This window comes from Grus americana, chromosome 3, assembly GCF_028858705.1.
Source record: "Grus americana isolate bGruAme1 chromosome 3, bGruAme1.mat, whole genome shotgun sequence".
NCBI lineage: Eukaryota > Metazoa > Chordata > Aves > Gruiformes > Gruidae > Grus > Grus americana.
The window spans coordinates 57,936,932-57,961,216 of record NC_072854.1 but is presented as its reverse complement, the minus strand read 5'-3'; the positions used below and the strand labels follow the sequence as shown (position 1 = coordinate 57,961,216).

The window sequence follows — 24,285 nt, the reverse complement described above, 5'->3', positions numbered from 1 at the left end:
GAAAAATTGCTTTCCTTTATGCTAGGGACTTGTTTTGCCTGGTAGATCTAGTAAGAAAGTCAGACAGAGATACGAAGGCTGGTAAGAGGATTAAAAGGAATTTAGACTAACTGAAAAGACACAGAAAGCTTTCATAAAGTTGAACCTTGGAGGGAAAAGTTTTACAGATAGGTTAACTAGAGCATGAACCCATAAACAGCAGAACCTGCAGACTCCATTTTTGTGAAGGGGAACTGAGCAGAGAATTTGCACCACTGCTAAGCCCAGAAGCCCCGAGATGGCAGAACATCTAATTACTGCCCAGACACAGCGTACATTGAGGAACACAAGATCTAGTATAGGGACCTAAGTTATACGAATGGCAAGGAGAGAGCATTCAGCAAGGTTTCTAACTACTAAATGAAGGTTTTCTATAGAGAAGCAAGGCCAAGAATAACACAGTGTGATTAAGTTCATGTTCTGTTTGCTTTGAAGACAAGAAAATTTTAGTCTAACATTTCTGTAAGTGTCTTTTTTTCTTTTAGGAACAGTTCCTATTTTGAAATCACGAAGCACAAGTATGGATAGACTTCCTACAGAGAAAGAAATAACTGCTAATAACATTAAATAATTTAGGAAAATATTCATATATTTTACAGTAAATAACATATATAAGTTGCTGAGCTTGTACTTCTTCATGTCTACCAAGATTTTTTTTTAATCTGCTCTTTATGATTTTATTCCTCTCCTACGTGACCAGGTACCGCTTAAAGATAAAACCTGTTGCAAAATCTATACTAGCCCTACTAATTATATTAGCATTTTAATTCACCTATAGTGTAAATATATGAGTTTAGCTTCTTGTTCTGAATGATCATTTGAACACTTCTTAAGAACTTATGAACTGTTCACTGATCCCACAACTATTGTCTCTACAACCATTTTTCTGTTGGTGGGTTTGTGCTTTACGTTGCTGCAATATTTTGCCTGTCCCTTTTTATAGATGATAAAATCAGGCATGAAATAGCCATACCTTTGTATCCAGATGAAGTAGGAATATTGGAAAAAAACATGACATTGAGTATTTTAACCAACTGATTTCTTTGAAGAGAGCCACAACCACTCAGTATAAACAAATTAAGTAGGATAAGGATGAATTTTTAAACCACTTTGATAAATGTATTTCCAATGGGTAACTTTTGAAAATGAATAATTTTGAAGACAGGACATTTCTAGTTTTTCAAACCACCCTTGTCAGGTTGTTTGACTTATCTATACAGGTTCATTCAGCATTCAGAGAATTTAAACAATATCCTGCCCATATGACGCTATCACAGGCCTGAAAAAGGATTTTTCTCCTTTTGAAAGGTCAGATTCTGGGTACCCTTGTCTGAGCATGCAGAGCAGCGACTGGATTGCTAGGAGGGCTGCGCAGCCCCTGAGCAACGGCCAGGAGAACGTGGATACCTGGCACCAGCAGAGTACGGTGTTAGTGCCAGCTGGAGCTCAGCATCACTCTGGTGACACACAGAGAGAAAAACCCAATTCCTCTGAAAACAATAAAAGAATCCTCATTGATTTCAATGTTGCCAGCACTTACTTGGCACCTCTCTTTCCCAGATGGCAGAAAAGGATAAATCTGAGTGTCTTGTCTTCTCTCCCACCAGTGGAATGAAGACTAGTCTTCTGGGGAAAGCAACACTGCGTTTAAAATCTCCAGTCATTGTCATGCATGAACATACGCAATACTACCCTGACTTAATCAGACCTTTCTAGTCCCTACAGACTTGACAGTCACGTCTTTTAAAGTGCAATGGAGTCCAAATAAAAGCATATAAGGATTAAGGCTTCTTTACCTGATTTCATGACTATTTTTCTAGTTTTTGTGTCATCTAACATACAGACTTTAACTTCAAGTCCAAAAAGGATGTCAGTGGCTGTACTTCAGATATTGCAGTAGTATTATTTAACTTATTATAGATTCCTGTTTACATTAATTACTATTTTTCACATCAGGCTTAAGACATAAAAATTAAATATATGTATTTAAAGTTCATATATTGACAATTTTTCTTAACCAGTAGCGTGGCTAGGGCATTTTTATGGGTAATTTCTCCAGAGTGGAATTGTTTATTTACAGTTATGGTACAGCGTATACCTTTTCATAGGTCAGCCCTTTTGAGGCTTTTTAGTCAACAATACGTGGATTTTTTTTTTTATCCTGCAACTTTCTGTAAGCTCAGAATGAACTGGATTTTTTTTTTTTTCCATTTTACATTTTGACATACATTTTTGGACTTTGATTAGAGACTACACCTACTAAACTAAAATATTGAGTCCCTGATTTCTGTGGTAAATCTCATCCCGGTGCAGTACCTTGAATAAACCTAAGTATCAGGTTTACGTCTCTGAAAAATATATGCAGTTTTATTTATTCGTGGTCTTATCTGCATCTGAGCTGAAATGTAGACTGTTGACCAGTGCCCATTTTCAGACTTTTTGTGGCCATAAGTAAAACTGTACATTTTTCGAATCAGTTGTGCTAGAATTCAATTATCTAATTGTAAAAAGTCAGTGTCAATAAAGTCATCTCAAAGACACTTCTGACACAGAAAAAGCGACGTATCTTAGAAACAGACACGTATCACAAAAGGCTGCTTATTCACACTCTGTGTCTATATATCTGTGAATTTAACAATGACATCTTTATGAGGGCAAAGCACTGTCAATCAACCTAAGACATGCAGGCAAAACCACTAATATTGGTAGTAATTAAATTTATTACAAGATTAGGTCTCTCAAGACAGAAATTGGATCTAAATTTTTAACAGAATACAGCACATCAAGACAAAATCCAAAATTGGCTGAACTAGCACAGTAAGTGGTGTAGAACTCAGAACCTTTGTACCATTTATGTCACAAAACAACGTTTCAAAACTATGAATAGGTATTTCAAACAGACTAAAGACAGAAGATTACTTCTTGTTTCACAGAAAGTAGAGGTAGTGAGTAGGTAAAATCAAACTCATAAGTAAAACCAGTGACACACTTGTTTTCAATGTTAAATTTCAAACAGGAACTTGCTCTTCAGGCAGATGCAGAGTTAAGGTAAAAAAATGTAGAGTGGCCAGTGTAATCACTTTTTGGTTTTTATACATGATAGAAAAGTTTTGAAGAAGATTACTTTAGATCTAGATGAGAAATGTCAAACTGCTTAACAGCACAGTTAAAATAAATAATGCCACCTTAAAATTAATGATTTTATTTTCTGATTTATCACCAATTCAAAACATTTAAGAAAGAAAATACAGCTGCAATAATTATGCTTGTTTATGCACTAGTTACAGAATGCTATCCTTTAATAAAAATTTTTATCCAAGGACCAACACCTAGGCTCTTCCCAAAGCTCGTGATTTAAATAACTTGGGAACCTCTGTAGCTATTTCTAATAAGTGCTGTATTTTTCTGATTGGACAGTAAACACTCCACAGCTAAATATTAATTTTTTTTTGACCCATAACCTAAAGAAAAGCAAAACCAATCATTGGTCTCAGAGCAGAAGAACCAAAGAATCTTTAAGTGGCTTATTGGCTGAATAAAGCAGCATGAAAACCAAAATTGGTTAGGTCTGCACTCACCAAAAATTGATACTGAAATCAATGAAAACAGTCATAGAGCTTCATTAAATAAATAAATAATATATAAATCTAATGAACAGTTTGATTGGAAACAGCTAAGAAACTGCAGCTAGGAATGAAACTGAGCAGCAGTACCATGGGTAGTTCAAACTGGTATAGAGGGACTCATAGTGTTTACTTGTAAAACTACAATGTTACTTTACTAGACTTGTTTAGAAGTAAAATTTATATTGATATGCAGAATTCTGTCCTTAGAGGCATTTATAATTCAAATCATACCTGCTGAGTTCACAGCACATAAAATGCTGCTTCACTATAATCATTATTATTTTAAATTTATTTATTATTTATATTTAAGTTTACCCAGCATGAATGCATGTAGCATTAACATCTATGCCCAAATATAAACAATAACCCATAAAACCAAACTGCAAATAAATAGTGCCCTTGACAGCTAAATTATAGAAATAGGGAGCAATGGAAATTTTGGAACATTTAATAGTGCATTTTACAGCTCTATTCATTGTTTATCTTGCCTTTCAGTGTCATTCAAAAAATGTGTCTTCGTAGGGAATGGTACTCATAGCAACAGGAAAAGCTTGAAAAAAGTAGTGTCCCCCTTTTCTTGTGAAGCTTCAGGAGTTGAAAATGATAACGAAAACATTAAAAATTGAAAGTGGTAAGTACAGATGGGAAGAGAGAAACATCTCTGAAGTTTTGAAATAGACATTTGTGACAAGGAGATTTACAGAAAGATTTTTACGGAGGTTCTTGTTGAGAAAGTAAAAAAAGGAAAATCACATTTGGAATATGACTGAAGACAATCATCTCCATCTTCTCTCAAAATTGGAAATGGTGATTTGTAAATGAATAGGATAGTATAGCTCTTTGTGATTCTCAATGCCCCTTTCCTGAAGCATAACCTCAGGGTGACAATGAAACTCATAAAAGAAGAGAATCAGTCACCTTGCCTACAAAAAAAACCTCTTGGAAACAAAGATAAGGACAGATTCCAGGTACTGGTAGGTCATCCTGTGCAGAGATATAAACCAACTATGACTAAAGTCGGCTTCACTTGAATGACCAAGATATTGCCTAAACCTTAATCAGCTGGCCAAAAAAAGAACTGGGTTTCAATGCAACGCCTTGGTAAGTACTGTTATTCAGACTTCATTTAATTTAAAACAGAAAGCTTCATTTTAGCTACATGTAGTTCAATGCCATGTTAAATATATGTGTAGAGATTAGTGGCTGAATCAAGGTGAAGAGAATAGAGGAAGACACAGACGGAAGTACAGAAGGAGCTGGAACAGAAAGAGGAGCAGCAGCAGAGCTGTCGTGATGTGACGGAACTCCAGCACAGCCTGCTGCAAGGAGAGGCAGCAGAGCAGAGGAATGTGGGACTCGGATAGGTAGTTTGGACTAGAGGCAATGTTTCCTTCTCTTTTCTAATGCTTCTCTCATTGTGGTATAAGCTGTTAATTAAAATATATTAATCTCTTCTCAGAAGGAGTGCAACTATGGGTCCCAGCCGCCATCATAACAGCCACTGAGTCCGACAAAAGAGTTGTCAAAAAGACAGCTTGAGGCATCAGCAGATTTTTCCCTTGGTGAGAGAGATACTGTCCAAAGACCGGTTTATTATTCTTTTTTCTTACAGAAGTATTCCACACTGTTAAGCAGCTGTGATACCAATCTTTATTCCTAGACTTTGCAGAGAGTTTGGGGCATCTCTATCTTTGTAGGTGTGTTGGGTTTGTGTGGCAAGGTTTTGGTAGCCGGGGGCAGGGCGGGGGTGCTACAGGGGTGGCTTCTGCGAGAAGCTGCTAGAAGCTTCCCCTGTGTCTGATAGAGCCAATGCCAGCCAGCTCCAAGATGGACCTGCCCCTGGCCAAGGCCAAGCCAATCAGCGCCTCTGTGATAACATATTTAAGAAGAAAAAAAAAACCAGTTAGAGCTTTGGCAGCCGGAGAGAGGAGTGAGAAGATGTAAGAAACTCTGCAGACACCAAGGTCAGTGCAGAAGGAGGGGCAGGAGGCGCTCCAGGCGCTGGAGCAGAGATCCCCCTGGCAGCCCATGGTGAAAGCCATGGTGAAGCAGGCTGTCCCCCTGCAGCCCATGGAGGAAGGATGAGGGGGTGTAGAGATTCCACCTGCAGCCCGTGGAGGACCCCATGCCGGAGCAGATGGAGGCACCCGAAGGAGGCTGTGGCCTGTGGGAAGCCCACGCTGGAGCAAGTTCCTGGCCAGACCGGTGGACCCATGGAGAGAGGAGCCCACGCCAGGGCAGGTTTGCTGGCAGGACTTGTGACCCCGTGGGGGATCCACACTGGAGCAGTTTGCTCCTGAAGGTCTGCACCCTGTGGGAGAGACCCACGCTGGAGCAGCTCGTGAAGGACTGTCACCTGTGAGAGGGACTCCATGCTGGAGCAGGGGAAGGATGAGAGGAGCCCTCCCCCTGAGGATGAAGAAGCTGCAGAAACACCGTGTGATGAACTGACCGTAACCCCCATTCCCCGTCCCCCTGTGCCGCTGAGGGGGCGGGGGGGGGGGGGGAAGGTTGAAGCCGGGAGTGAAGTTGAACCTGGGAAGATGGGAGGGGTGGGGGGAGGTGTTTTAAGATTTGATTTTATTTCTCATTCCTCTACTTTGTTTTGCTTGGTAATAAATTAGATGAATTTCCTCTCTCAGTTCAGTCTGTTTTGCTTGTGACGATAATTAGTGAGTGATCTCTCCCTGTCCTTATCTGGACCCACAAACTTTTATACTTTTTGTTCTCCCCTGCCTAGTGAATGAGGGGAGTGATAGAGCGGCTCTGGTGGGCACCTGGCCCCCAGCCAGGCTCAACCCACCACAGTAGGACACAGTGGATAAAGCACTGGCTTGTAACTTGAGAAAAATGGATTCACATGTTGATCTGCCACAGCCTTTCCTCTGGCACTGAAAAAATGTCTCAGTCTTTTAGTGTTTCAGTTCGCACTTTGTAAAGCAGTGGGAGGAGTACTTTCCTACTTCAGTGGTGTGACACAAAGAGACATTAAAAGCTCTGAGGTGGACAGGTGCTCCATGAATGCATGCTATAAACACATACAAGGCAAAAAGATAGAGTTATAACCTCTTAGACAAGCGAATGTCAGCAGTAATGCTGAATGTCAGAAAAAATACTAAATAAACAACGTGAAAAAGCATAGTAACAGGTATAGGAGCAACTGTGGAAAATACAATGACATCTGATTAGATAAAGAGAAATATTTGGCACTGAACTACAGAGGTCATCTCAGAGCAGTGGAAACATTACCTTATCCTTGCTTGATTTTTAATTATCTCTAGCTGGCCAGAGCTATTGAGTGAGAGAATTTTAATGCTTTCAACTGCACTTTAGGTAGTGGTAGAAAAACCCATGGATTTTCTCTCTAATCTCTTCCTCTGAGTATCTGTTAAAGACATCATCAGCTAAGTCGTTCATTCTCCATGCTTTTTATAGTATTTCAACTACAAAGTGCCAATTAGACATTATTTTAACAGAAAGGGTTGATAGTTCCTAATAAAAAAACCCCCAACAAACCCAGAAAAAACCTGTAGAATAAAACCCACTCGTCATTATAGTGATAAACCAGAGGATCTTTTGTAAAGAAAGAGAAAATGAAATGTAGAGGAACTTCATGTTTTGGCACCTTTCCAGGGATTGTTTGTGAGCGCTCTGGTCTGAATGAAAAGAAAATATCATATTCATTATATGTTATTAGCAGTTCTACACTACTGTTCCTCAGTGGAGAGTCCCAGGAAAACCATCTTCCTTTTCTGTGGGATGGATGGGGAAGAGACATTTTGAATGGCTGCTTTTAAAATGTGAATATGATTCATTGAAAGGGGATAAAAGCATTAGGAAAGGATGAATGTAGCTGAATTCCACACCAGTTAAACCTGCTATGAAACTAATAATTAAGGATTTAAATTAAAAATATTGGACAGCTTCATGCACTGAACAGGTTCTGCATAAAATTTCCTGCAAATCAATGCTGCACTTCATTATATGATGCAAATTATAATCTTTCATCTTCTAATACTCAACATATATATCATTTTAAAAAATAGTATCAGTTAAGTATCTTTAAAAGGATTTAGTATAATGGAAAACTTAAAAAAACACTCCAAAAATTAATGAAAATCCATCTCAATCTAAAAGAAAACAAAGCTCCAAGCAGAACTGCTGTTGAAGTAAACACTGTCCTGGAGTCTTGTCTAGTGTGTCTTTCACCATATTTTCTGAAAACATCTGAAATTACTTTTCAAGACTCAGTGGCTCTAAGAATCTAATAGATTTCATGCTCAAATAAGTGAGAATATTTTATTATGTTTAAAAAATGTTTACTATTTAAAAGGCCTCTTGGAGTCTGACAGCTTCTCCCTCAATTATCTGCAATGAAACTCCAGAGGGCTGGTACACTTTTTCTCTTTAGACCTCTGTTTTCTGACAGGAGAGGACTTCTGAAAAAGTAATGTCCTATACGAAACTTAGAGGAATCAGAGACTTAGGATCTCTTAACTGGGATTGTTTGCTTTTTATGTCTTGACTAGTTCTCTGATCAACAGTTTGGTTGTTTGTTTTTTTTTTTTATTGTGCTTCCTTAGAGCTGGCAGAGTAACTGTTTTGGTAGTCTTTAATCTTGAAAGAATATTTTAGACTTTCTTAAGAAGAAGTTGGGTCAGGTTTTCTGAACACAGAGGAAATTTCCTTTTCATAATTTCCTTTAGATTAATCCTTTTGTACCTCAATGTCTCACACCTAAATATGTTTCAGTGAAGAGAGCAGATGAAAGTAGTCAAACTTAGACAATTTCTATGAAAAAAAAAAACCAACAAACAAACCAACTTTGTGTGGTTTTTATTCTAAATAGTATGAAAGTTTTAAAGTCAAGAGCCAAAGAAGGCAGAAAATGCCAGAGAAATTTACTGTAGGCTATCTTCTTTCATCAACTTCTATACAGTCAAGACAGACACACTCTGTATAATGTTATACTGGAAGTGATTCTCCAACATATTTGTCCAAGGCTCACCTAAATCTCAAGGGGCTGTAGAATTTGAGATCTATTGAGATCTCTTGGGAGTTATCAAAATATTTCTAAAATAAGTAAAAATCAAAAGCCAAGTGTAAACAAAACCTAGACTAGCTTTCTGGAGTGATTGTCAGGTAAAAAAGCAGACCATCTGTTTTAAACCGATATTTAATACTCCATCAATAAACTAACCAATAAGCATAAAGAAATAATGTCTTTTTGACCATTGGAATATTTAAGCTTTTCTTTGTTCAAATTCTGTATGTGTGCAGGGTGTTAGACTCAAAATTTGGATTAGTCGAACCCCTACAGCCATGACACTGACCAGCTAGCTATTCACTCACTTCTACTCCCTTTACATTCCCACCTCTACCATAAAGTAGACTAGATTCAGTTTCAAAAGTAAACTGCTGAGCCTGTCTTTTTAAATATAAATGAAAGCACATTTAAATCCACAACATACTAAAATCTAATCTTTCAACACAACAGCAGCAAAAGCACTCTATTAAACAGCATACCTCCCTGTGAATTGAAATCCCTTTCAGCAAATGTTGTTTAAAGTCCAAAGGGCAGTCTTCTACTTACATCCCTACCGATTTTTCACAGCATCTGCCAGAAGTGAGCATAACTCTCCAATAAAACAGCAGTTAGCAAAGTTTACAAAGGTTATTCTTATGGAGGTAACATCCAGTAGTGAAAGGACAGACTATAAAAAGAATCCCAACCTCTACTCTTCTGTGACATCCAAATTTTTATCAGTAATCTTTTACAAGAATTTTTAAGAGAAAAAGTTGTAATAACATATTCTTGCACCAGGTACTTCTGAACATGGAGATATTTCAGAAAACACTGCCAAGATCTTAAAGAGGTGACCAGGACCAAGGATCTTTTTAGGAAGGTGAGCTTCAACAAACAGCAAGCATCCCTCGACCAGACTATTTAGTATAAATTCTGTAATGAAAAGAATGTTAATGATATTGAATACTTATCATGGAAAGTGCTAAGGAGAATTCATGTTGCTATTCATGGCACGGAAAGCATTTCATGAAAGTGCCCCTATGCAGTAATTACTATACCATAAAATACCAGTGCTTCATTTAGCATCGATTTATCTGGCATAATGAAAATGAAACCATGAATGAAATTTGGGGTTAATTCAGGGTTAAAGTGGGTTCTCCAGCACTGTAATAGTCTTACTTTACATTATGATTTGGAGCTTTACCGGAGTGTCCCAGAATTGGTTCTGCAATACTCACTTTGAAGGTTTACTAGGGCTCTTTTAAGTTTTCTATTTTTATTCTGTACTTTTTTTGTTTGTCCTTATATTCTTGGTCATGCACTTTGCTCTTCAAAGCTTTTTCTTACTTCTATGCAATCCTATGCTATTATAATTTCAGTAATTTTCTTATTTAATTTATTTCATCAGACACAAACTCTCACAGACATGTTTATTTTAGTTAACCATCTCTACTAACAATATGAGTTTAGTTAGCCATCTCTAGTAGCCATATGACCATGCTGTTTCTCCTTTGCATTATCTCCTTTTAAATTTGGGCGTTTCTGGGCATCCTAAGCTATGATCAAGATTTGATTCCCCATTTTTCACAAAGATAAGGATTAGTAATTGATGTTGAGGCACAGTGACCACTAATATTGTAGTCAGTATTATTTGATGACTCAGATATAATTATTTTTAACAAACTTATCTGATTTACTTTCAACTGAAGGCAAACTTTCTATGTGACTAATTTTTAATCAACAGCCCCAAGAATAAAATGAGTAAGCATTGAGGAACTATTCTGTTAAAGTTTGGCCTGACTCAGCATTCGTTCTATTTAGGTGTAGACAGCTTTCCATAACGACCACTTTGTGGGATGCTATCATCTCCTTGATCTTGTATAGTTTATATTTTCTGAATCTTTTTGATCTTTCTGATTGAAAAATGTAATGACACTGTGCTTATATTACTGTGACTTGAAATTACTGGATGGGTATCTCCACTTATTCCTTTCCCAAGTGTAGGAACTTCTTTCGCACATGCACTTGCAAATAAAATAGTTACTCTGTCCCCCCTGTTTCAGGCACACACTTACTATATAATGCTTAATTTCTGGAATTCTACTATTTGGGGAAATTATTCTGTCAACGTTCTCTTTTATTGCTTGTCATTGAGACACGTCTCTTTTTTTATTCTGTTTTAACTTTTCCAGTGGGTATATATACATCTGGATTACCTTTGACTTTTTAGTCATTACTTAAGTTTTTACCAACATGGATTTTTCTGCTAACATGGAAATACAACCTCTGCGGTCACACACTTCCTGGTTTTGATCTGGCCTGAAAGTACTAAAATAAAAACAACTTGCAGCATCACGATATTTTCAACCTAACCAAAACCAATAAATCTTGGAAATTTTACGCTGAGAACAGTATGGATAATGAAAAATGTTTTCTACAAGTACCATTTCCAATTTTAAGTGGGTTTACTTCAGTCTTGTTGAGCTTGCTTTCTGGTTCACATTCAGCAAAGATTTTTCTGAATACAGTGACAGAATAGCCTACAAAAAAATAATCATTCTGTTGCTGATATTAGTGATATTTGCAGAAAAGAAATTCTGTTTTTTCAAACACATTTGTGCCAGAAATGCCAGTTGAAGAGGCTGGTCTTCTTCAAAAGATAAGTAGATATAGTATCTATTTATTTATATGGATAACTATTTTGTTGCTTAATTTACAATTAAAATTACTAGAAATCTATGTTGAGTATTAGCAATATTGTATTCAGTAACTGAATACATTGAAAGAGCATAGATATAAACTATAGAATAAACATTCACATTCATTATTATCCATGGCAAACTACCGAATCAAGGAACAAACTGAGGAATATCATTATGCGTGCTTGAATGACATGTTAGCAAACAAAATATCTTGCCAATGGCACATTTTGAAACTGAATCAGTATCCTGACTCACAGGCTCCTGTGACAGCCAGCAGACAAAGCTGCTACTAAAATGTTCAAGGTCTTTATTTACTTAATTGTACTTATAGTATTCTTGGGCATTAGCTCAAAATGATTATGCAGAAGATTATTGCTTATGTCCCCAAATTATCATTTGCTCTGAAAAATGTATAGCATAGAAGTAGTGTGTGTGACTATATGCCTCCTCCTATAAATAAATGTCTACATTTTAGTTGCAACAGAGTAAATCATCACATAGGTACAATTAAGGTGAAGCACTGAATTATTTTTCTCAGAATGGAGACAAAAGTACTTCCTGAGAAACTCTTTTATAGAAGAGCAGTCTCACGTAGGAATCTGACTTCCTAGACTTCAAGAACTTTGTGACTTGGAGGCTGACCAGAATGTACAATGACCATACCATTTCACTTCATGCTCGTCTTTATTAAATGGGTTTATATATCTATTTTTTCCCAACAGCTATAAAGAAAGCAGAATTAAATTTATTTTTTTTCATAATTCCTGTACCAAGCTTGATTACATGGACTTTCTTATTTTAAATAAAACAAGTATCGGGGGGGGGGGGGGAGATTAGGTCAATAAAGTAAATTAATCTCAGAAGAACTCAGTTATTAAAAAATGTTAAGCATAAGAATCCTTTTCTTAAAGTATAAATAACTGTTTCATCAGGAAAAAGATCTGAAAACTGGTTCCCTTAAAAGAGTTAGAAAAACAGTCTCCTGAAATGTTTTCTCACCAAAAATTCTGGGCAAATCATTAACTATATGGATCCTGTCTTTAAAATTCAAAAAAGTAGCTCAGAGAGCATGGCTCTAGAACTGTAGATTTCCCGCTGTTCTTGGTTTTACAGTTTTCTATGACACAGTTAACGTTGTTTGATAGTATCCTGGTATGTACATATGACAGATGAACTGCTGCACACTTTCACGTACTACTTTAAACATTTAAAAAACATGGAAGATACTAAATTGCAATATACAATTGAAATATTCTAAAATAGATCTGGTAGACTCAGGGCTACTTGTCATATAAGGCATTAAGTAGATCTCACTGGGGATGTTGAAGAGATTGGCAATGTCTAGTCTTTAAAAAGACATAGATTAACTCAGTTATATTCTCTGGGGCCTAATGGTTTGGCAGACTGATGATGCTGCAGGAAGCTCAGACATAAGGTAATTGCCTCTCTCTCTCTTTTTTAATATATATCAGCAATTACACGTTAAGTAATAATCTATCCTTTTCTCCCAGACTTAATGTGACCAGGTATTATCCTGTACAAGATTCTTTTTGCTCTTAAAGGTTGCAAATTTGCTTTGTGTCAAACTGAGATCCTTGTTCTCTTCTGCTAGTGTATTGTGGTCTGTATGAGTCCCTATTATGTTCACTATTATTAGGGGATGTTACTACAATGTTTAAGAGGAGGAAATACTAGAACAGAATTAATCCCTGGGAAAATGTTAGTAACGTTGTCCACTGCATAATTTTGCTTCACCCACAGCCAAAATCCTCTTGAACCGTGCAATGAATAGGTCATTATGAGAAAACAATTTGCACAATCTCCTACTATCACAGGTTTGAAACAAACCTGTGATAAAACAAATTCCTCCCAGATTAAAAGTTTTCTCTCTTACTGGTCAGTTTATGCTTAAGGCAGGAGAATTCATTCTTCAGTGCAAATGCTTTTTCGCTTTCTTATCACTCTTGCTTTGTCTATAAGACTGCTCAATAAAACCTACAGAATTGTACAAAAATTCTCTCTTTGTTGGAACCAATTCTAGAAGAAGTAAATATAACAGGACTAGAAGGTACAAGTAAGCAGTGGAAATTACAGCAGAATCTACCTCCCAGACATGATTTTCCTCAAACTCTTATATTTCATAAATCACTTCAAAGTTTTTCTCTATCAGTCTATGTCACTGTCAAGCTCCACTAGACATTCCTTTATCTTCTTCCCATGGCAGTCAAGAAACAAAGTACTTAATTTTACAGTGCTACATCTGTAGCACTGGAGAACCACAAGGTGTGCCTCACTTGTCAGGTGGATTCCTCTGTTTGGAGAAGAGAATTACATTCAGTACAAATGGGACTTTTTGTCCTTCTTATATATTCTGAGAATACTTTCTAGAAATGTTAAGAGAACAGTAGAATGAGATTGCCAAAGTTTTCCATAATGCAGGAACAAGAAAACATTGTTTCAGTCAGTGGCATTTCCTTACTCTCTTTCACAGAATAATAGAATCACTGAACGGTTTGGTCAGAAGGGACCTTTAAAGATCATCTAGTTCACCCCTTCTGCCATGGGCAGGGACACCCTCCACTAGACCACGTTGCCCAAAGCCCCATCCAACCTGGCCTTGAACACTTCCAGGGACAGGGTATCCACAGTTTCTCTGGGCAACCTGTTCCAGTGCCTCACCACCCTCACTGTAAAAATTTTCTTCCTATGTTCAATCTAAACCTACCCTCTTTCAGTGTAAACCTATTGTCTCTTGTCCTGTCACTACAGGCCCTGGTAAAAAGTCTTTCTCCATCTTTCTTATAAGTCCCCTTTATATATTTAAAGGCTGCTATAAGGTCTCCACAGAGCCTTCGCTTCTCCAGGCTGAACAACTCCAACTCTCTCAGCCTGTCTTCATAGGAGAGGTGCTCCAGTCCTATGACTTTTCATGGCCCTCCTCTGGACCTGCTCTAACAGATCCATGTCTGTCTTGTACTGGGGGCCCCAGAGCTGAATACAGTACTCCAGGTGGGGTCTCATGAGACTATAGGGGGAGAATCACCTCCCTCAACCTACTGGTTACCTTTCTATGCAGCCCATGATACAGTTGGCTTTCTAGGTTGCAGATGCATAGTGCCAGGTCATGTTGAGCTTCTTATCAACCAACACCTCCAAGTCCTTCTCCTCAGGCCTGTTTTCAATCTGTTTATCCCTCAGTCTGTACTGATATCAGGGATTGCCCCAACCCAGGTGCAGGACCTTGCACTTGGTCTCGTTGAACTTCATGAGGTTCACATTGTCCCACTCCTGAAGGCTGTCAAGGTCCCTCTGGACGACAGCCCTTCCCTCCAGCAAATTAACTGCATCACTCAGCTTGGTGTCGTCGGCAAATTTTCTGAGGGTGCACTCAATCCCATTATCTATGTCATTGATTAAGATATTAAATACTATTTGTCCCAGTATGGACCCCTGAAGGACACCAGTCATTACTGGTTTCCACTTGGACATTGAGCCATAGAGTATAACTCTTTGGATGTGGCCATCCAGCTACTTCCGTACTCATCTAACAGTCCATCTGTAAAACTCATATCTCTGCAATTTAGCAGAATGTTGTGGAGGACCATATCAAAAGCCATACAGAAGTCTAGATAGATTACATGCATAGCTCTTCCCTTGTCTACTGATGCAGTTACTCTGTTGTAGAAGGTCACTAGCCTAGTCAGGTGACAAATAACCCACAGTAGAGTGAGGAATATGCACATAGCATACCAGCACAGCTGGAATCCCACTATAGAAGGAATGAGAAGAAGCTGAACTTACTCCAGGTAGAGCCCTACACGTGAAAAGCATTGCCTCTTTCCAGAACCCTTAATAATTTGCATTGGTATTACCTCAGGCATTTGCATTGATGGATCCTATGATAGCACTGCCAAAAAACCACATTTACGTCTCAGTCATTACACTGGCTAACCTTTGTTCCTACTGAAATTTTATTCTTTGTTTCAGCATAGAGCTGTTAAGCAGTCCTTTTATCATTATTGTTTTCACAAAAAAAAAAAAAAGGCTTAATTATTATCGTTTGAAAAGACATCTTTGAACACACACTCATTCCCACCCTCAGAACAGATGTTTCACCTCCTGCATCAATTGGTCATTTATTGGTTAATGGTTTAGGTTTACAAGCAAAAATGAATGTGTTCTTGCTGAACCTATATTAAGATTAATCCCTCTGGTAATATTAAACTTCAATTTCTTGTCCTCTTTGTCCACCATAACTCCTGCATCCCATGTAATTTGAACTATTTTCCAAGGCCTGAAACCACACAGTCACCTATTCCCCTCACTCACTTCTAAACTTCCCTGTTACTCTTGCAAGTTCAAGGACACGCTTTCACTTGTCACGTCCCATCTGTCTCAACCTTCTTTCCTCTTTTCCCTAAGCCACTGAATCATTTCTTTAAATCTCACCTAAAAACCTCACTGCTCTCTTTAACCTATGATTCACAACCTCTGGAAAAGATTTTTGTGATATCCTTTATGAAGCATGCACAGTAAAAAGGAAATTTATTGTAGTCTTGTTGAAGCAAGCTATACTTGAGGTATTAATGTGATTGTGGATTAAGGGTCCTATAGGGTCCACTCAAGATAGATTGACCCTTGCAGAAACTATTGAAGTATGAGTTTTTACATCCACTCACCTGAAAACCTCATAGCTACACACTTGCAGGCTTATAGGCTGTTGTCTGTCTTCTTGCCTTTGAAGTCATGGCTTTACTACTGATGTCAGATGACACCACTGAGTTTTGCCCAGCTTCAACAAGGTGCCTGTTCTGGGCCCAGTAGAACTGAAGAAAAAGATGCAGTTCCCTTCTTTGTCCCTCCAGTGACCAGTACCATTTCCCTCATCCTGACTTTGCATACTCTCCAAAGAGAGCAGCACTAGAAATGAAAAAACCGCAACACTGCTCTGTTGATCCAACTAAATAAAGCATGAAAGTTTCATCATTGTTTCCTTATCTGAGCAGTCTCAGATAGATGGCAGATTCAAGTGTCTATTATAAAATCTGAGCAAGACAAACAATTTGATCTTAGATTGGTTCTATCCAATTTAATAAGAGGATGCAGGGAGGCAAACTCACAAAGCCAGATGGGCCATACAGTGAGAGGGGGAGGAGGAGTTCTAAGAAAAGATACGTGGGAAATTTAGTAGGATGGTGTGGCACAAACGGTATCATCCAGAAACTCATGTGACTGGTACCTATTTAGAAGGCTGGTATTCCTCCCCATTCACAATGTAGTCATCATTGTAGCAGGTAATTTGCTGTACTCCTATTGAAAAAGCCATTTAAATCTAGCTTTTTTGTTTAGCTCAGCTAAGCATTTTATACTCATGCTTGTTTTTATGCCTTGGAATAGTCTTGGGATGAAACTTTTTACTCTTTTTATTTAACTGACACTTGCTTGAATTTTGTTTGTTCTTTTTTTTTAAATTTATTTATTTATTTTCAAGCCTTTCGTACCGGTCAAAGCACTAGAAATGGAAGAAGAAAACTCCGGTTCACATTCATGCGACTCCCAGAGTTGTGACTTGAAGGAAACACTCTACATATTTAAGGATTGCAATATATTTTTCAATGTTGACAATATATGTTTTGGAATATATTAAATTGTGTGCACACATAAAGACATTATGCATGTGGACACACAATTTCTACATACAGGAAATCACAGAGATAGAAACAAGTGTTAATGTTAGCATCACACTACTGCAATAGGGATGGTAGCACAGGGGTACAAGCAAAACCTTCCAGTCTCGTGAGTAATTACCGGTATATGAGGGAACAGTATAAAAGGAAACAGGCTTTGCAGAAGCAGGTACAGATTCAGTGGAGTTATTTTCTTTTGATGTGAAAATACGGTTGTGTACAGGCAAATCTTTTCGACTGCTGTCTGTCTCTGAAAAGTATACAAGTTCTAACTGAATTAGCAGTCAATTTTGATACAAACGTTGTTATGCATATCTATTTCTAACAAAAGGTGTTCTGAATGATGGCGTTCAGATTTGTTATTCAGTCTTTATAGACCTACAAATGGAGGAAAAACCAAACGCAGCATATGAAATGAGGATTTCATTAATACCCTATTGTATCATACAGTACAGCAATACTGAATCTGTGTATGAGGGGTAGTTGAATAATGAAAAGAAATGGATTAAAAATATAAAGGTCCAAATCCTTACTTTTCTTCTGGAGCCCTCAGTCAGTAACCATCAAACCTGCATTTCCTACCATATTCTCATACTTCATTTTCAACTTGGACTATAATTTCTAGGAGGGATATACGTAACAGATAGGCACCAGCAATGATGGTTAATAACAATAATGAGTAGCTATAACAAATCAATGATCTGTTGGGGAGGTCCAGTGTATCTAGGAAAGTTCTGGCTAGCATTTATTCTAGCTCTAAATCCCTGTAATTCTGAGGGTGCTGTAATTCTTTAAACTGACTTCACTTCCTGAAAGTTCATATTGTCATGTAGTTTGTGATCATGTTGACTTTCAACTTTTGTAGGTTGTTAGCACTTAATTATTGCAGTTATCTCAAAAGCATAATAAGTAAATGTAAAATATTACAGAGGAAAGTTAAACCAAGATAAGATCTTGATTTGATCTATAAGCAATAGAGTTTAGAAAGTTGGTTTTTTTTTTCTTTTACATGCACATCAAAATAAGTAAATAAAATAAAATACTCACTCCTGTTATGTAACGAGGTCTATACTGGATGGTTCCAAATAAGCCAAGTATGACTATAATAATGTGTATAAAATTTGCCAGGATGGGTGCCCACTGATAACCAAGGAAGTCAAATATCTGCCTCTCGAGCACAGAAACCTATGATTAAAAAGCAAAAGCACAAATAGATTAGAACAGACCAAAAAACATCTATTAGTGTATTTCCCCTTCTCATACCCAAGATAATTACCCTGACTTAAAAGAAATACTTCAGTCAGCAGCAAAATGAAATGAGTGTGCAATGTTTCACCTTCTTGTTTTAATGAAAGCTGCGTTTCTCACTGACAGTTTACGGAGTTATATTCAGTTAGCTAAAATATTCATGTGGGCAATTCTACTGAGATACTGAACTGTTCACTAGGATGGGATGTTTGCAGGAGGAGAAACACAAATCATTTTGTTATATACACCAGCAAATACTCTAATGTTCTAGGATATCGGTGCTGAAAGTAAGCGGCAGGCTTATGACAACTTCTCAGCTACTTTGTTTCCAAGCACAAATACCATCCTTCAGCCTAGTCCTGTGTCTTTACTTCCTTTATTTCCCTACCTTTTGATTTTTTTCTCTTCCCTCTATCCCCAGCTATCCTGTCAGTGGGCTTTTACCTGTAGCCAAACGCATGCAACTTTTTGACCTGGTTCTACTGATAATGACTCTAGTTTACCTTCTCCCACTGTCACAAACATCAGCTGCAGTATAAGCTCTATACTTCAAGTATACTTGAAGACTCTAGATACTTTATTTTAGAAAGTAAATTAAAGGACAATCTTGGGCTGTTGATGACTGTTTTCAAGCAATACCATTCCAAGAAGATAGATCAGAAAGTAGAAAAACTGCATTTCTAACAGTATCAGTAGAAATCATTCCAGAATTCAAATAATAGGTGTCCCTGAACTGGTGTTCAGACATTATATCAAAATACAGCACTGCACCCCAGACCACAGGCAGAATGGCATGTTTTGATAAAAATAATATTGATATGAATAGTAGAAGGCAGTATAACGGTCAAATTAATTTAGACAAAAAGGGTAAGGAGTTTCTTTAACACCATTCCAACAATTTCACTAACTGGAGTGGTGAACAGATGAATTTAATGATAATGTGAATAATAAAAATAAATAATAAAAAATTACACCACCACCACCACACACACAAAAGAAAGAAAGAAAAATCAGGCTGTTTCTTTATAAAGTTTCATTAAATCACAGGTGACTATTTATTCAATTTATATTATGCTGTGGATTAATTGAATTAGGTGTATCTGCCACATACTCCATTCATTTAAAAAATAACACCTTTTGAGATCAAGTACTAAATGAGTAATTAACTACTGTTCACCACTGTTCTTGCATCATATAGCTATGCAAGAGTTTTTCATGCTGCGGTCCACTGCCACACCAACACTTTCTTTTTCAAATTAAGTAAGAAAACTTGCCATTAAAAAGACAGCCTACACTTATACCAGCATTACAAATGTAGAGAGTGTTAATTATATAGTACTTACTGGCATATGTTGAACTTTACGATAGGGATTCTCAAAATAACCCTGGGGAAGTTTGTAAGCCATATCATTTTGAATTTGAAAGTTCAGCGTTTCATGTCAAACACTGCATTTCTCTCTACAACAAAGATTCCCTTCACACAATGCATCCAGCTGATAGCCAGCCTTGGTATTTTGCCCAACTTTTTATTTTACAGATTTATTGACAGAAACAGTCTCTGCTCCTACATTATCCAAGATCTTAATGAACTGATTTGTGCGATCCCTCAACTCTCCCTAGCAAAGCAGCATCATAGAAGAGTTCCCAGAATCCCAAGACATAATATTCTAATGGTGACAATGTGATGAAGGAAGAAAAGGAAGACCAAGCTGTATTAGGAACCTCATGAAATTTCAGACTCCCTGTGCTTCTAAGTTTATCATTAAGAAATATTTCCTTGACTGCTAACATAGACATTTCTATATAAAAGACCAACATGTGGCATAAAGCAGTGTTATGTAGGTCTGTGTGAAGTCTATTGGGGTATCAGCAAAAGACCTGCTACACCTTAAATGCTGTTAAACAGGTAACAAAGGGAAAATACTCTGAGCACAGAGCTCTTATTTTCATCAGCTGAACGCAGAGTAAATGACAATAGCCAAGCAGTAGCAAAAAGAGTCTAGACTGTACAAGCTTCTAGTATAGTAACAGTAGGGATTCAACAAGCAAAAAATACAAGGGATGACACAAATCATTCAACCAGGAGGAAATCATACATTTAAGTAAGCCAATTATAGATGAAAATTGCAGCACGGTAGTTAATTATATAAAAAGAAGAAAACCTAATATTCCTGCTGCAACTTTAGGTTGAAAGGAAACTGCAGTATCATGCATCAAGCATGTTTTGGTTTGGTTTGGTTGTGGGTTTGGTTTTTTTTTTGTGAAAGAGGCAGCAGTTCCAGCACAAGTTGTTTTTGGGGCTGTGTTGGACAAATGGTTATTCTGTGCTAATCTTCACTTCCCACATGCTAATGTACTTTTTTTTTTTTTTTTAAATGACTAGAAATTTTTTCAGTACCAAGCAACTGCTCCCTCAGATTTTGTGGCCATGTTGAAAATTCTGGTGGGCGACCTACCAGAGAACATGGCACACGAGGCAGTGGGTAAATATCAGCTGTGCAGAACAAGCAGACAAGTTTGCACCACCTCGGTCCCTGTGTATCTACCTCACGTTTGCCATAGGAAGACTTGCTATTAGACCTTCTCCTGTCACTCTGAGGAATCAGCTGTCTGTGGGGACTACTGTATATGTGAAATGTCAGCGTTCTGGTGGGCTGTGCAGAGATAAAATGCTGCAGAAATGCAGCTGCTGTTTCTTAGAAGATCAGACTACTGCAGCAAGGTGCATCGCAGATTTATCAAATGGCGACTATAGGACAGAACTAGGTCTTTATTCCCACTTCCTGAAGAGATGAAGGTGGAGGGAAAATAAAAACAACCCACAAACAAACAGAAAAACAATATGGACTTACTGCATGCAGTTACTCAAAAAAAAAAATAAAAAAATCTATAGGGTCTGTGTTTCTAAAAGGGGAAAAGTGAAAAGTAGGACAAAGTACTGACAAAATCTATTAAAAACAGTATTATGTAGCTTCCTCCTCTTCCACAGATGCCAGAATCCTAAGGGATTGCCTTACATAGCAAGAGAAAATATAGACCTGATTTTGAAAGATTTTTTTCCCCTTTACTTTAAAAACTTAAAATTTTCAGTTAAAAAAATGCACTTCTTTCTCCAAATCATATCCACCAGCTTCAAAAGTTTAATGATGTTTCAAGAACACTACAGAGAGAAAAGGTCTGACAAAGCAATATTAATCTTTAAAGTCCAGGAATAGATAAAGAATTGTCCATTTTCTTTCTTCTTCTTCTGAAAACAAGACTTTAAAATAGGAACAGGGAAGAGGAAAAATGGATGCTTTGGGTGAAAAAGTACACTATGGTAAGAAGAGAAAAATATGTTTTAATTCAACTCCATTTTACTAATGCAGTGAACCCAAAGCGTAGGGTAATGGAGAGTCAGTTCCTAATGTTAGAAAATATACATCTACCACATCGTCATCTTAGGCTTCCAAATAAATAAAATATCATAGACAGATTATCTTATGTAATCACTGGAAAAATTATAGAAGAGTTAAGTATATTTACTAGAAATAAGAACCATTTTTATTAACGTATTATTTTTTCCAGACTTCTGCTGTTTTAAAAATAAATACAAAATAATATCAGTCTGTATACTGTCAAGTTGGAATAGCTCAAACTATTTCCAGATTCTTGTCAGAAGCTGGTTGTTAATAGGTTAACAGTGTTACTGACCTTGAGAGATCTATGAATCAAATTTCCATAGGATAAAGAAAACCATTTTGAGATGATTCTTAAAGTATATGATTGGACTAAAATTTCAGACAGAACCACAAAGGAGAAACTAGTCAAAAGATGATTTATAACACAAACTCCAAAATGGAAAATGACAAAGTGCCTTTCCTCGGAAAGCTCCTTGAGAAGAAACTCAACCACGACTATTTCACAATGCTACCGAATCAAAACTTTGCACTGCTATAAATTAAAGTGCACGCAGGCACAGGCGTACAAGCGGGTACGTATGGCCCCTGCCAGCCAGGGCCCGTGGGCAGCGCACGCAGCACAGAGGCACCCCGTACGCTGGTCCTGGGCCAGGGTCACACTCAGCTGATGGACTCACCAGCCGAGCCATGCTAACAGGCTCTCGGTTCACTCCCAAGGAAGAAGAGAGTATTAGCTTAAATCACAGTGAAGGAGAATTAAGCAACCGTGGTTTATATCATGAGTGGTGCAGGCTAAGAATGAGCTACAGAAATTAAGCTCTAATCAGTAACTCATTAAGTCCCCTCAACTCAATTGTGTTGCATCAGATGCCCACAGCTTCTAATCCTTTGATTGTTTTTAAGTTAGATGTATAGTTTTTTAATGACTTTCACTTCTCGTTTCTATAGCATAGAAAGTTAAAAAGAGCCCAATAAACACAAGTATTTTGAGCCTGTGGCTTATGAAAGAAGTCTAACGCTAAAGCCTACCTGCATCACATACAACATCCCCAGCACTTATAGAATCATGGAATGGTTTGGGTTGGAAGGGACCTCAAAGACCATCCAGTTCCAACCCCCCTGCTGCCATGGGCAGGGACACCCTCCACTAGACCACATTGCCCAAAGCCCCATCCAACCTGGTCTTAAACACTTCCAGGGATGGGGCATCCACAACCTCTCTGGGCAACCTGTGCCAGTGCCTCACCACCCTCACAGTAAAGAATTTCTTTCTAACATCTAATCTAAATCTACCCTCCTTCAGCTTAAACCCATAAATAAACTTCCGTCATTTTGGGGCAGAATGCATATGTTTGTGCCGTTCCTTAGAGAGGTTCATTTAATTTTTCATCAAAATTTCAGAGAGTATACTGAGATAGAGGGCCCAGTTACTCAACGAATTCTCCACAGCTACCCAGTAGAAAAACAGAATAATATTTTGAAAGTCAAATCCATACGAAATACACCTACACATCTGCAAGTGTGCACGTGCATGTAGAGTCAAGTCCTTTACTGCAAGACAGCAGGGAAAGAAAAAAAAGATTTGATTTTTTTTTTTTTTGTAAGAAAGGCAAAGCTAAAATGAAGTTCTGTGAAGAGCTGTGGACACAATGGTGTTCTCAGCACACCTAATAAAAACTATCACAAGCACAGGTAATACAAGTTAAAATCAAGAAAAAATTAGTTTCCACTTGTCCATTGGTTCCTTAAAGGAATCATATATATAATACTAAGCCCCTGTACTTAATCCTTTTGATACTGCTGAGAGAAGGAATGGGCCTTCACTGCACTTGATAAGAAGGTAATCATAGTTTTTAAAAATCCTTTGTAGGACTACATCCTTGCATTGTATTGTGTACAAGTGGATTTCTGCTGTGACCTACTGAGGACAACAGGGCTCTCCATGGGTACAGAGTGTATTCTAAATCTCAGCTGCTGCCTTCTCCAACTGAACATAGTAATAATAAAAACCTGGTAAATACAAGCTTTCTACAGTAAGATTTCTGTTATGTAGTAATGAGAAGCAGAACTGTTATCTAAATAACACTTCAGTTATTATTCCTCATGACATGAAAATAAGAAAGATTCTAGTTAAAGCTGAGCTGCTGAAGACAACAATTTGCTTAAATAAAAATGATTTACTGTGCACTGAACATATCTTCAGGGTATTATATTCACAATTTAAAAACATTTTGACTCCAACATACATATATGGAGACCCAGTGACTCAAACAATAACAAAATCAAAACCCTGCCTTCCAAGTACTTCCCTGAAAGAGTCACCTCCTGTGTGAGCAGGCAGAAAAAAGAGAGGAAATTGCTGGCAAAATGCTTGATCAACAAGTTTTATTCTTGCAAAATACTTTCTCCAAACAAATTATGAAATATCGATATCCTTTAAAGAGATAAATGATGGAGAAAAATGGGGGAAGTCCCTAATTTTACACTGAATGATTTGATAATTTTAACACTACTTCCCAAAATTCTTTTTAGAATAAGCTTATAGCAATCATATTG

General features: G+C 37.5%; 1 protein-coding gene across 1 annotated transcript in view; it reads right to left on the bottom strand.

The window, feature by feature from the left end:
- NKAIN2 (sodium/potassium transporting ATPase interacting 2) overlaps positions 1-24,285 on the bottom strand; it is a 566,373-nt gene that overhangs the window by 298,206 nt on the left and 243,882 nt on the right. The window contains exon 2 of the mRNA XM_054822311.1: positions 18,128-18,265. Within this exon, the coding sequence (XP_054678286.1) occupies positions 18,128-18,265 (138 nt within the window). The remainder of the gene's footprint in view (positions 1-18,127; positions 18,266-24,285) is intronic.